The sequence below is a fragment of the Crocuta crocuta genome, unplaced genomic scaffold (genome assembly GCF_008692635.1).
Source record: "Crocuta crocuta isolate KB4526 unplaced genomic scaffold, BGI_CrCroc_1.0 scaffold113, whole genome shotgun sequence".
Taxonomy (NCBI): Eukaryota; Metazoa; Chordata; class Mammalia; order Carnivora; family Hyaenidae; genus Crocuta; species Crocuta crocuta.
Window position 1 is genome coordinate 1,949,437 of NW_027530368.1, and position 13,800 is coordinate 1,963,236.

A 13,800-nucleotide genomic window follows, 5' to 3' on the forward strand; every position below is an offset into this window, starting at 1 on the left:
ATCACAACTATTTTTAAGCTCCATAGTCTTTGTAACAATAGCTTCTCTGATGTCTTCCATGCCTTTTTCAAGCCCACCAATTATTTTTATACTATTGTTCTAAATTCTTGTAGTTATGTTGCTTATATCCGTTTTGAGCAGTTCTTTAGCTGTCAGTTCTTCCTGGAACTTCTTTAGCGGAGAGTTCTTCCGTTTCATCATTTTGGCTAGCTTTCTGTCTCTTGTTAGTTTTAAAAGCTTGTTATGTGCTCTGCACCTACGAGTACTGCTCTATTAAAGAAGGCTCATTGATTGTCCAGGGCCTGCCCCTTCAGGAAGTGTTCTTTAAATGGTGTCTCTTGGTCTCTCTTGCTGAGACTTTGGTTATTTTATTTCCCTACTTGTAGTGGTATTTGGGACTTTATACCATGTGTACTTTGACTTCTTTTTTAATTTAAAATTTTAAAAAAAATTTCTGAGAGACAGAGACAGAGAGAGAGAGAGAGAGAGAGAGACAGTGAGAGCAGGGGAGGGTCAGAGAGACAGAGAGAGAGAGACAGAATCTGACGCGGGCTCCAGGCTCTGAGCTAGCTGCCAGCACAGAGCCTGATGTGGAGCTCGAACCCATGAACCATGAGATCATGACCTGAGCCGAAGTCAGATGCTTAACCGACTAAGCCACCCAGGCGCCCCTGGCTNACGAGTACTGCTCTATTAAAGAAGGCTCATTGATTGTCCAGGGCCTGCCCCTTCAGGAAGTGTTCTTTAAATGGTGTCTCTTGGTCTCTCTTGCTGAGACTTTGGTTATTTTATTTCCCTACTTGTAGTGGTATTTAGGACTTTATACCATGTGTACTTTGACTTCTTTTTTAATTTAAAATTTTAAAAAAAATTTCTGAGAGACAGAGAGAGAGAGAGAGAGAGAGAGAGAGAGAGACAGTGAGAGCAGGGGAGGGTCAGAGAGACAGAGAGAGAGAGACAGAATCTGACGCGGGCTCCAGGCTCTGAGCTAGCTGCCAGCACAGAGCCTGATGTGGAGCTCGAACCCATGAACCATGAGATCATGACCTGAGCCGAAGTCAGATGCTTAACCGACTAAGCCACCCAGGCGCCCCTGGCTTGTTTCTTGAAGTAGCCCTGGAAAAGAAAACAGACAGGCAAACACACAGAGAACAAAGACATGCAAACGCACAGACAAATCCAACAAACAAGCAAACCAAAAGGGAAAAAGAAAAAAAAAAGGAAAAAGAAAAAAGAAAAGAAAAAACCCAAAAGACAAAGGACAATCTAAAAGCATAAAACCAGAATTTTCAGCTACAAATAAAGAGCAGGGCGTATGCCAGTACTGACTGAAGAGCTTATACAAAGAGAGAAATGACAGGGGTGAGGAGAAAGCGAAATTTGACAGTGACCAGGCAGAGAGACTAAGAGGCTTAATTCAGAGAGAGAAAGAGGAGAATATGGTAGGAGGCGAGGAGAAAGAAACAAAGATAATGTTACTCAGAAAAACTATATAGTCTGATTACTCCAGAGAGAGAGAGAGAGGTAGCTGTGGAGGTATAGAATATACATCTAGAGAATGGATTACATGTGACTGTTTAAGCAAACCAATGACCAGAGTGCCCAGTCCAGCAGAGGGGAGGGATACAAGTGAGACAAGAGAAAATATATTTGAATAGAAAGAGGTGATCTAGAATTAATCACGGCTGTGCATCCATGCTGGTCTTGCCCCAGGCTCTGGTAAAAAAAGCAAGCAGCTCTCTAGCGGGGATGGGTGTGGTTTGTTGTAGGAGGGTCTTAGCCTCCACTGCGTCCCCCGTCCCTCCCGGCCGCTCCCTGAGGTCCCACCCTGATGGTTGTGGGGAGAAAAATGGCGGCGTCCCAGCCCCTTCTGGAACCAAATGTTTCAAATCGCTCTTGGGTCCCATCTCCATGTGCCATGGGCGTAGCCAAGGTGGGCCATGTTCTATGTCCCAAGCCCCACCTCCTTACCAGATCTTAGTCTGCAGGCTTTATTGATACCGCCGGAAATATAAACCTGCAGGCCAGGTCCTTCCCAGCTAGGAATGGAGCCAGGAGAGCAGCAGAGCAGTTTCAGGCTTGGCCACTTCCCTGTTGGATTGGGCTGGGAGAGCAGCGGAGCTGGTAGGATCAGGGCCCCATCCTTCATGAGGGTGCTCTGCCCTCCTGTTTCCTAGACCCACAAAGCCATGAGGGTGCATGCTTTTTCCCATGGGCACTTCTCTACTCATTGGGCATCTGTTAAAAGTAGCCAGTGCCCCTCTGCTCTGGTTCCCACCCCAGTGAGTTAAGATGCCCCCAGAGGGGAGATGTTAGCTGGAGAGGAAACTTCAGGTATCTGCTCTCTTCTATGGGCCTTCTCTAACCGTAGCTCTAGGTGACTTGGCCTGCGGCAGTAGTGCCCCATAGGAAAAAGGCCATTTCAGAAAGGAATTACAATGCAGGTGTATAGGATTCCAGATCTAGGCAGGCCTTCGCCACTTGGACAGGCTGATATCATGCCCTGTAGGTAGAGAGCTTCAGGGGACTGACTCACACCACAGAAATTCAGAGGGTGGATGTGGGGCCTAGCGTAGCTAAGGCTCTGGGGTTGGTCTGCATTCCCAGAGTTTGCTGGGACAGAAGATGCACAAGTGTTTTCTGAGGACCAGATTTAGGAGCTGCATACATACACACAAGAGGCCTGCATGGAGTATTCTGCTAATAATGTGCATTTCCAATTAATAATCAAACCAAGCAATTTATCATATTTGTACAGCCAGTTGTGTGTCCCCAACAGGTAAAGATGAAGATCATGTTAACAGTTCAGCATGGCCTAACTAATCATTTGGGACACAAAATGCATTATGATTTATAGGTAAAACATTCTGTCTTCTCCATACACTCTATCACCCTGCACTGCATGTGCTGATGGTCACCAGAAGCCTCTGCTCAGGGAGGGCAGCAACAGAAACTGCCCTCAGAAGACAGAAGTGGTTGAGGAGGCTTACCCTATAGGAAGGAGGGCAAGTGGGTTCTCAGGTTAGGTGTGAACCAGATCTAGGAAGAAGCAACTCAAGAATGAATCCCCAGGACAGGTCAGAGCTGGGGCGATAGTTCAACCTGGGCCTGGCCTTGTACCTATGCAAGAAGAAGGAACAAAACAAGAGGCTCAATGTCCTGCTAGGCATGGGAAAAAAGCACTTTCAGAACAAGTTCGTGGTATAGGGCGGCTGGCATGTGGACAGCTGGTGGAGGGTAGGAGGAGAGCATGGCCATAGGTGTGGCAGCACGAGGTAATGACTCTGGCCTCTTATCAGGTGCTCAGCCTGGACTGATGAGGCCAGAATGGGGGCGGGGACCACCCTGAGCTTTGGGGGCAGAACAGATTCTGGGAGAGGCACCAGGATTACCTATGAGGCCAATGTTTGGGTTCTACAGGAACTCAGGCAAGGGAAACTGCAGTTGGGAGAAATCTCAGCACCCCTGCCCCATGCAGGGCCTGGTGGCCTGGGAACTACTGTTCTAATGTGAAAGCAAGTCTGTGGAACCTAGTGGAGATGCTAACAGGCTCTCCCCAGGGCACCTGTAGTAGCATTTCCACGCAGGTGTCTTCTGGTGCTGGGTTGGGGGCAGTGGGTGAGGAGCTGGCAGCCAGCTGCCACCTGTGGCTTCCCAGGCCCTGAACCTAAACGCTCTAGGAAGGCACCTGGATGACACAGCCACAGCCTTAAGAGAATCCCACTCATTTTTTCTAAGCAGGATCCATCCTGCCCTGCAGGCCCAGGTTTCCAGACAACTATCACTTTCTGTTTATATTCTGAATAACTTCCAACAAGACCTAAAACAGCCATAACATTTGAGGGCTGAGAGGGAGCTTAGAGGTTATTAACTCTCTCATTTTACAGGTAAACTGGCCCAGAGAGCTTAAATACCTTGAGCCTCCTTCATCGCCTCCTTCTGGGTTAAGAAGGGGGCCTTGGTGGCGCCATTTGAGCTGTGCTTGGTGGCAGGGTCTGCTTTTTACTTCAGCCTCGGCGGCAGCTGGCCCCTTCCTGCCCTACTAGGACTTCCCTGAACTTAGAATGAGGCCGATTAGTACCTTCTCCCCCTCAACTCCAGCCTTAGCTGTAATTCCAGGCTATAGGATTAGATTAAATTAAATTAAATTAAATGCTTTATGTACACTATCACACTTACTAACTCACGCTTTTCAGAAGTGGTGATCCAGGTTATTAATGTTGGTTCCATGTGTGATGATAAACATTCCGAGGCTTCAATCCTGAAAAGAGGGTGGGTGGAGCTGGAGGAAAATCCACCTAAGGCTAGAGGCCCCTGGGAAGTTGGAATGAGGCAAAGAGATGGCTTTGGACCTGAGGTGCCTGGTCCGCTGGGAGTGTCTGGGCATCCCGAGCAAGTACCCTAACCAGACACCCTTTCCACAAAGCCCATGGCAGAGCTCTTGTCACATCCTGCTGTGTCTGTAAATAAAGGCTACATTTCATGCCCAGGGCTCATTTCCCTTGACTGATGCTTTTATTTGTGTGTGTTTATTTATTATTTTTTTAATGTTTATTTTTGAGAGACAGAGACAGAGTATGAGTTGGGGAGGGTCAGAGAAGAGAGGAAGATACAGAATCTAAAACAGACTCCAGGCTCTTAGCTGTCAGCACACAGCCTGATGTGGGGCTCGAACTCACAGGCCACGAGATCATGACCTGAGCTGAAGTCAGAGGCTTAACTGACTGAGCCACTCAGGCACCCTTTGACTGATGCTTTTATTTTATTTATTTTTATTTTTTTTAAATGTTTTATTTACTTCTAGGAGAGAGAGAGAGAGAGACAGCGTGAGCAGGGGAGGGTCAGAGAGAGAGGGAGTCACAGACTGAAACAGGCTCCAGGCTCCGAGCTGGCAGTCAGCACAGAGCCCGACGCGGGGCTCGAACCCACGAATCGCGAGATCATGACCTAAGTGAAAGTCGGATGCTCAACCAACTAAGCCACCCAGGCGCCCCTGACTGATGCTTTTAGATCGAGACTCCCATCTACCTCAGGAGAGACACTGCCTAGCTCCCTGCATATCTCTAAATGGTAAAGAAATGACTCTTTGCTGCTTGCTTTACTATGACTCAATCAGAAGTTATTTATTTTCTAAAAGTATAAAAACATACAAAAGGGGACTCACTCGTGGCTAGAATTCAGAAATGATACCATTGTGACAAACGCCCTGTGGGCAAGGCCGCTGTGGACAACATATTGCTCCCAAACCATCCATAATCCTAGTTACCACTGCTACTACTTCTAAATTACACATGGAAAAAGAGTTAAGTTTTATTAAACCAGACTCATAAAAGTAAGGACTGTGCTTCTCCAGGTTGATAAAATAGAATTCCAACGCTCTGAGGAAAATATTCTTATGTCAGTTCCAGGGAACTTTTCTCCCCAAGAGCTGATTGGTCACTTTCTGTGGAAGAAAAGAAAGACAGGAAAGAAGTTACTCTTGCCATCAGAGGCAGACAGCCACCCCAGACATGCTGCTGAAGAGACCAGTGAGGTTCTACCCAAATCTCATTTATCTTCCCCAGCTACACAAACCATGGTAGTTATGCAAAAAATTCTTCTTGAAGTGGTTAGGAAACATGATCTATAAAATCATTTATCTATTATGTCTATATCAATATATAAATACATTTATGATCTGGATAGACTCATCCATCTATCAGTTCAAACATACAAGCACAATGAGAGGCCTGGCCTGTGATGCTGACACACTGGCTGGGCCATGTGGTGCCTGGGGGCCCCCTCCTCAAGGGGCCTGGCCTGGCCCAGCTCCGGGTGTGCTCCAGAAGCAGTTCTCCAATCCCACATCGGTCTGGCATAAACTCGTCTTTTGTATTCTGACTTTCAGAGTCCTCTGGCGGTGAAGTGAAGTGGTTGGGAAGGAAATGAGAACAGTGAAGGATACAGACCTTCAGGCATGGAAGCCCGACTGGCTTTTGAAGGAATATATTGGTAGCAAGTCCCCCCGCCTCTGAGGGTCTGGGACTTGCAATACCACTGATTCCACTGGGGCCACGGGCAGGAAATGGTAGTGGCTTCCAGGCTCTGACTCCCCAGGCTGTCAACTCTTATGCCACACTCGGACATTGTCCAGTTTATTTTACAAGCTCTTGAGGTATGTGATTTACCAATAAGGGACACAAAACTATCACTGGGGATTCTAAAATGAAAATTCAACAATTCTGATAGATTTGAACATATCCACCATGACTCCTTAGAATTTAGTTTTGTTCCAAATGTATGCCTGGAAGGTGCCTTTTTTAGATTTGCCTTTTTAGATTTTTAGGTTTGATGTCTAGTCACAGGTGTCTTTATCTTCCAAACTTCAGCAGTGGTACAATGCATTACAAGCTTAAGGCTACTCCCCAAATGTGCTTAATTCCAACAGGTCAGATTTGTTTCTCTCAATTTCTCTTTCCCCTGATACACCTGATGGATGTTGCTCAGGGACTGACTGACCTTCTTGAATAGTTGAGCTCGTAGCCGGTATGACTTATATTCCAATCTTCTCTTCTCCTCTTCTTTCTTTCTCTGCACTTCTGGAAGCTGCTCATAAATCCTTAGGAATGGTGCCAGTGAGAAGATAAAAAGCAGTGAGTTTACCCGACCACAGAGGGACATGATCTCTTCTCCCCCATCTCCCTAAGTTCTGCTGCTTTCAGGGCACTCAGCCTTGTGAGCCTGCTTCCTGTTAGACACCTGGACACAAAGAACCCTGGCTTGGGGTGCTCATGATCTGGGAGGGGAACAGATGAATAAAAACGTTAAGAAATCCTGCTTATAGGGGTTACTTGTTCTTGAGAAAGGAGTGGGATAAAAGGGGGGAGATAAGTTTTTACTCTACATGCAAAAATGTACAGTTTCAATATGAGATAACAAACATGTATTAACTAGTAAATTTTTAAACACACAAGAAACAATGGTAAACAAAAGTACAATAATGGTCCATGTACAGAATGTTACACAGAGTTCCAATAAATGAAAGGTGGGTCTTAAAGATTGGAGCAGAGAAAGGACAGGAGGAGAAGGGAATATTGGTAAGGAGTCAAGGCCTCACAGAGAGGCATGCAGGGGAGCAGATGGGAAGCAGGTGAGGTGAGGGGAGGTGGGCTGTGGAGTATCTTGTAGCCATGTGAAAACCTTGGGCTCTGTCCTATCAGGGACTGGGGGCCACAGATTTTAAGTTTTATTTAGTTATTTTGAGAGAAAATAAGAGCAGGGGAGGGACAAAGAGAGAGGGAGAAAGAGAATCCCAAGCAGGCTCTGTGCTGTCAGTACGGAGCCTGACATGGGGCATGATCCCACAAACCATTAAGATCATGACCTGAGCCAAAATCAAGAGTTGGACATTAACTGACTCTGCTACCCAGGCGCTCCTGGGTGCCACTGATTTTAAGTAGAGAGGAACATGATCGAACATCTATTTGATAAATATACTCTAATTGGAAATAATGTGAATTTGTAACAAAAGTACAGTTAAATAGACTATGGAATATAATGGAATTATTACAAAGCATAAAAAAGATGTATCAAAAAAATTTTAATGATATGGGAAAATGTTCACAATATGATGTTTTACAAAATAGAGTAGGCTACAAATCTGTATGTATAGTATGAGCGACAATTTGAGGAAAAACTAGTGTGTTAACACAGGTTTCTGCAAAACTCCCATTACTGCCAGAAATAGGACTAGAGTCAGTTCAGTTTAGATGGAAGGATTGTTAGTGATATTTACTTTCTTCTAATTTTCTCTATACTTTCCAAAGTTTTCTATAATTTGAAAAAATATCATTGAAAGTGATGTAGAGGCTCTGTGGAAAATAAGTGAGAAAAACTCAGAGGAGCAGAGCAGAAGTAGGAAGAACAGCAGTCCCCAGAGAGCAGAGGCCAGAGCAGGTCCCAGAGCAACAAGCCAGGCCTCCAGGATGTGCTAATGGGCTGCCTGTGGAGCGGTGGTGACATGGGCAGAGGTGACTGCTCGCCAGCTTTCTAGCTGGAAGAGTGGCTGGCCCAAGCAAGTGTGGGAGTGGGCCACACTTGATGGAGATGATCACTAACTTAATTCCAACAGGAAATTAATGCTGTGAAAACACAGCACTGGAAGGTCAGGAATGAGACCAAGAGGAATAAATATACATTTTTAAAAGTCACTGTTGATGAAAACCACAATGTGGTATCACCTCACACCTGTTAGAATGATTATTATTAAAAAAGGCAAGAGATATCATATGTTGGTGAGGGTGGAAATGTAAATTGGTGCAGCCAGTATGGGAAATGGTATGGTGGTTCCTTGAACAATTAAAAATACAAGGACCATAAGCAACCTAAGTGTCCATCAATAGATGAATGGATAAAGAAAATGTAATATATTATTATATTATTACTCAGTCATAAAAAAGAAGGACATTTGCAACAACATAGATGGATCTTGAGGACACTATGCTAAGTGAAATAGAGAAAGACAAAACTGTGTGATTTCACTTAACACGTGGAATCTAAAACATCAAGCTCACTGAAATAGAGACGAGGATGGTGGCTGCCAGGGGCTGGGGGCCAGGGAATGAGGAGATGTTAGTTAAAGGGTACAAACTTTCAGTTATAAGAGGAGTTCTGGAGATCTAAGGTACAGCAGGGGGACTCTAGTTAGCAACGCTGTATTGTATACTTTAGTGCTGCTATGAGAGCAGACCTTTAATGTTCTCACCATAACAATAAGAACACTGCCACCACCACCACCACCACCAAAATGGAATTATATGTGGTGGATGATGTGTTAACCAACCTTTGCGTGGTGAACATACTGCCATATATACATGCATCAGATCATCACATTACATACTTTAAACGTATACAATGCTATGTCAATTAAATCGATGGCATTCCCATGGAATATAAGCATATCTCTAATTATTTGCCAATGCATGCACAAAATTCAACAAGTATAAAAAGGCAAAAAATTAGTCTTTGTCTTACCTCTGTATACCAGTAACTCAGTTCTTTTTCCTAAAGGCAACCACTAATACCAGTTTTTTGGGTATCCTTTCAGAGATAATTGTATGCATATAAAAGTATATATAGTACTTTAAAAAGTACATAAATACTTTTTAAATATTTGATTTTAAAATATTCATATGTTACATTTTAGATATCTTTATTTATATTTGGGTTTCTAACAAGGACAAGCCTGATTAAGGCATGGAAATTAGTGGGGATTCTTTGTATCTTTTGTATCTGACTCATCCATACCTATCTGCTATCTATGCCATAGATAGTGCCTTAGGTGGGAACCTACTTTCACAACTAATTTTCTCTCTCTCTCTTTTTTTTTTTTTGAGAGAGGGAGAGTGTTCATGCACATGGTGGGAAAGGGGCAGAGGGAGAGGGAAAGAGGGAGAGGGAGAGGGGCAGTGTAGAGCCTGACTTGGGGCTCAATCTCACAACCATGAGATCATGACCTGACCCAGAATCAAGGGTTGGACACATAAGTGACTGAGCCTCCCAGGTGCCCCCTCATAATGCTTTAACTTGAGCATAATGCTTTCATTCTGGCGGCAAGCCACAGCTCCTGATTGCTTGGCCTGATATGTACTTTTAAATAATTACTCTTACTCTTTTGGCCTTACCGTTTAGACCTTTGAATCATTTCCTTCTTTCCAATAGGCCTGTTCTTTTGGGCATCTAGGAAGCCTAAGAAGGAGAAGAAGGGATTTTCAGTGGATAGTATTTTAATAAGGAAGGCTGTGTTAAGAGCTCTGAGAAAGAGCTGCTAGGACTTTGTGTCCCTTGAGCTTGACAGTAATGGGTGGGGAGCAAGGGCCAAGGCCATGGCCAGGGTTAGACTATGGGGACTGTGACAGCAGCCTGAGGCTCCTGAAGACACCACACTCTGTGGCACGGACTAGAAAGTGTGAATGATAACACCAGCCAGTTTATAGGTAAGGCTGTCATGAAAGCATTAGGTAGCACTTTGTAGTTTTCACAGCTTTCATATATTATGTTACTGGGACCTTACACCTAGAATTGCTAGGAACACACAATCTGGGGCCAGCCCATTTGGGTTCAAATCCCAGTATCAGGTGTATAATCTTGGGCAAGGGGCTTAGGTTTTCTTTGTCTGTTTTCTCCTCTATAAAATAAGGATATTAATAGCATGTACCTCAGAGAGGTGTTATACGTTTAAACAAGAACAGTGCCTGGGCAAAACACATAAGGGTTACATAGTATCATCAGCATCACCACCACCACTACCGCCACCGCTCCTTATGAGGTAGGCAGTCCTGGAATCAGTCCCATCTTTGAAGAAACCAACACTGGACTTTCAGAAGTTGCTTCCATACACACAGCTGGGTTACAAACACCCCATTCTCCTGGCGTTCCCTTGAGTCCCGGCTGCAGCGGCAGAGTGGCAGGGCGACAGTGCCCGGGCTGCTCCGGATCACGAGCATGCTGACAGCTAAACCAGGCAGGGTCTGTTGCCTAAGGAGAGCTGAGTCTCCGCAAACAAAAAGTCCCTTTCTGTCCCTGTAACTGGTCTGGCATCGAGCAGTGTTCCCTGGTGTGAAGTGGACCTTGCCCCCTCCAGCCAGTGACAGGAAAGCGAACAGGCAGAGGGTACCTCTCTTTAGGAGCCAGCGCGTGGGCTCCCGGCAGCCCTGCCATTCTCTCACAGTGTTGAACAGTGCCTCCCGCTCACTCTGTAACATGTTCTGTAGCTTCCTCTCCTGGACTATTAACTTCAGACGCTTTATTCGCTCCCCAGAGCGGGAGATGAAGTCGGGTCTGTGAAGCTGAAGAGATTCCTAAGGAGGAGAAAAGGCCCTCAAATCTCACATTAATGGTGCAGTTTGTTCTCCAAGGGCCTAGAAAACAGGTCTTGCTCAACAGTGGTTTGAAAAGCCTGTTTCTTTCTTTCTTTTTTTTTTTAAATTTATTTCTGAGAGAGAGAGAGAGACAGCGCAAGCAGGGGAGGGTCAGAGAGAGAGGGAGATACAGAATCTGAAACAGGCTCCAGGCTGTCAGCACAGAGCCCGACGCGGGGCTCGAACCCACAAACTGTGAGATCATGACCTGAGCCAAAGTTGGACCCTTAACCAACTGAGCCCCCCAGGTGCCCCTGAAAAGCCTGTTTCTAAAGTGCAGAAAATATCTAGAGTTGAAGAATAATCCAACAACTCTCTGCGGGGAGAGCTCCAGTAGGTAAATCAGAGGGATCAAAGAATGCCTTTGGAATAAGCCAAGAACTAAGATTCTGGCAATTATAACTCTTCCAAACGTTGATGGGCTAGAGCTCATCCCACTGTGCTATTTTAAATTTTCCCTTCAAACAAATATATTATTAAGTAACATTTCTTTTAGCTCCCAAGGTACATATAAAGAAGAGACTTCATGCCTCTTATATCCGTGCTAAGCAGGCATGGGAGTTATGTAAATGGAAGAACACACATCAGGTCTCCAGAGCACCCCACATGCAGGCATCTATGCGCCCAGTGGGCAGCACCACAGCACCCTCCCTTCTATTGCCTTGTCCCCGGGTTCAGAGGTCAATGCACAGTTTAAAACGGTTGATAGTAAGGCAGCCTTTGATTAGTGAGGACAGTGGGAACAGATGAACCGTGGACGTGCTAGAAATGAGGGTTAGAAGACTGGTCTTCAGAAGGCCAAGTCACACATTTAACTTCTTCGTATCTCCCCTTTCTTCCCCCCTTAAACATATGGCTAAAATGAACTCCATGTCACTGCACCTGGAGGGTTGCCTTCACAAATGGCCTCGGTGGATCTCTGCCTGGGCCTGCTAGTGACCCATGGATGTCCATGTGCTGTTCCTGCCAGTTCTGTTCCCGCAGTGGCTCCCTCCATGGTTTGGTGTTGGTTATTGGCGCAAACCAGCAAATACCAGGGCCATGACGCTTGGGCAGGTTTTCCTTCTTAGGACCAGACTTCACATTTTCCACAGGAACAAACCATGAAACTCCTATGGGAAATATTTTTAAGAAAAGAAAAAAGATTTTTTCGTTCTTCTCACCAAAGACATGTGTGTAACATAGGCTCTCAGGGGACTCAGCTGTCAGAGGCTACCAGAACGCCCTGGAGTTTGCTTAACTGCAGGTGTGACTGTAATTATAGTGCTAGATACTATGAAAATTTGCCAAGGTGGTGCTAGGCGGGGAGATGGGGTCAACACAGAGTCATTAGAAATAAAGAATCTTAGCATTGCAAGAGACTTGAACTTCACTAGTTCTTCTGCTACAACACTGGAATTAAAAACTGACCTTCACTGCAACTCTGCTTGTTCTTCCTTAACTTTTTGTCCCCACGATAGCTGGTGAGAAGATTTTTCTCTTCTAGTTTTTCTTCTGACCAAGAAGTCACATCGCTGTATTCTTCTACTCTAGCCTCGCTAGAGCTTGGAGTTGGGAAAGTCATCCCAACATCTCGGGTGTGTTTTTTGACACCATTTACGATCTCCAAGTTACCTGAGGGGAAAGAGCCACACATATCCTGGGAGCAGTCTTGAGACTTAGTTGGCATGTGTATTCAATTCAGTAAATGAAAGCTTTTTAAGCCTTCAAAAATGCAGGCTATTGCCTCCTCTGGGTGGTGTGGAGGGGTGTAAGGGACAGAAACAGAGAGGAGGGAAGGGAGAGAGAGGAGGGAGGGAGAGCAGAAGAAGAAAGGAGGTTTTTTATTTCTTAGTCAGTTTTGATATTAGAGGGAAAAAGCCACTCACATGGATTCAGTGGGTAACAGAGTTTAGTTCTGATCCCAAGTAAGAAAGACAGTAAATGCTTACAGTCCTCCTGGCAGTCATCCAGGTAAGAAAGAGGTTGACAGATATAAAGACAAGACTTGAGGTAGAAAAAAATCAGGGGAGAACTTTACTTCTGTTATATAACATCAAAAGATATAGAAAAACATAAGTGAAGAAAAAGCCTCCTTCCCATTCCTATTCTCCATTCATTCAGTTTACAACCCCCTGGTTTCAGACAATTTTTTGCACACGTTTAAGCAACTTTCTTCCTTAATTTTTAAAATACTTTGCATTTTCTTTTTAATCATCTCTGTTGGAGATCTTGCCATAGTAGCAGAGAGAGTTTCCTTATCCTATGTTTCATTATATGGATGTATGATAATTTATTTAAACATTTGGCTATTGATGGACATCTAAGTCGATTTAAATTTTCTGTTATAATAAACAATACATTAATTCTCTCCACTTGTCATTTTGTGACATACTATGCATATGTGTATTTAGCACAATAGGATAGATTCCAAAAGTAAAAGTGCTAGATCAAAGTCATTTGAATACAAACTGCCAAGCTGCCTGTCATGGGGGTTGTACTCCCAACATGCATGTAGGAGTACCTACTCGTTTACACTAGTGCCCACAAACTGACTAGAGAATTTAAATTTTTGCCCATCTGATAGGCGGCAAATGGCATTTGAGTATAGGCTTAATCTTCATTTATTTTATTGTGAATGAGGTTGAGGATCTTAATATATGTTTAAGTTCTACTTGTATTTCAATGGAAATGTTTAAATTCAAGAAATTTACCTGCTTGTACGCCCTTGTTTAACATATGTACATTTTGCTTGTTGCAAAGGGTGGGACTTGGGCTCCAGAAACTACTGGTAGATGACGAAATAGAATCAGAAGAGATCACATGATCTGCCACCTGGAAAAACAAAAGGGACCCTGTTATCATCGCCTGCAGTCAACGGCATAGTGACCCAGAGAGTAAAGAACACATACAAGCCACCAAG

General features: G+C 44.6%; 1 protein-coding gene across 2 annotated transcripts in view; it reads right to left on the reverse strand.

Moving 5' to 3' along the window:
• Positions 1 to 5,097: 5,097 nt before the first annotated feature.
• Positions 5,098 to 13,800, reverse strand: part of ALMS1 (ALMS1 centrosome and basal body associated protein) — a 193,603-nt gene continuing 184,900 nt past the window's right edge. For both annotated transcript variants that reach the window (XM_077766284.1, XM_077766283.1), the window contains 7 exons: positions 13,592 to 13,712; positions 12,309 to 12,512; positions 11,781 to 12,010; positions 10,655 to 10,838; positions 9,663 to 9,726; positions 6,499 to 6,598; positions 5,098 to 5,443 (listed from right to left, as the gene is read on the reverse strand). In XM_077766284.1, coding sequence (XP_077622410.1) covers positions 5,399 to 5,443; positions 6,499 to 6,598; positions 9,663 to 9,726; positions 10,655 to 10,838; positions 11,781 to 12,010; positions 12,309 to 12,512; positions 13,592 to 13,712 — 948 coding nt within the window. In that variant the 3' untranslated portion in view covers positions 5,098 to 5,398. The remainder of the gene's footprint in view (positions 5,444 to 6,498; positions 6,599 to 9,662; positions 9,727 to 10,654; positions 10,839 to 11,780; positions 12,011 to 12,308; positions 12,513 to 13,591; positions 13,713 to 13,800) is intronic.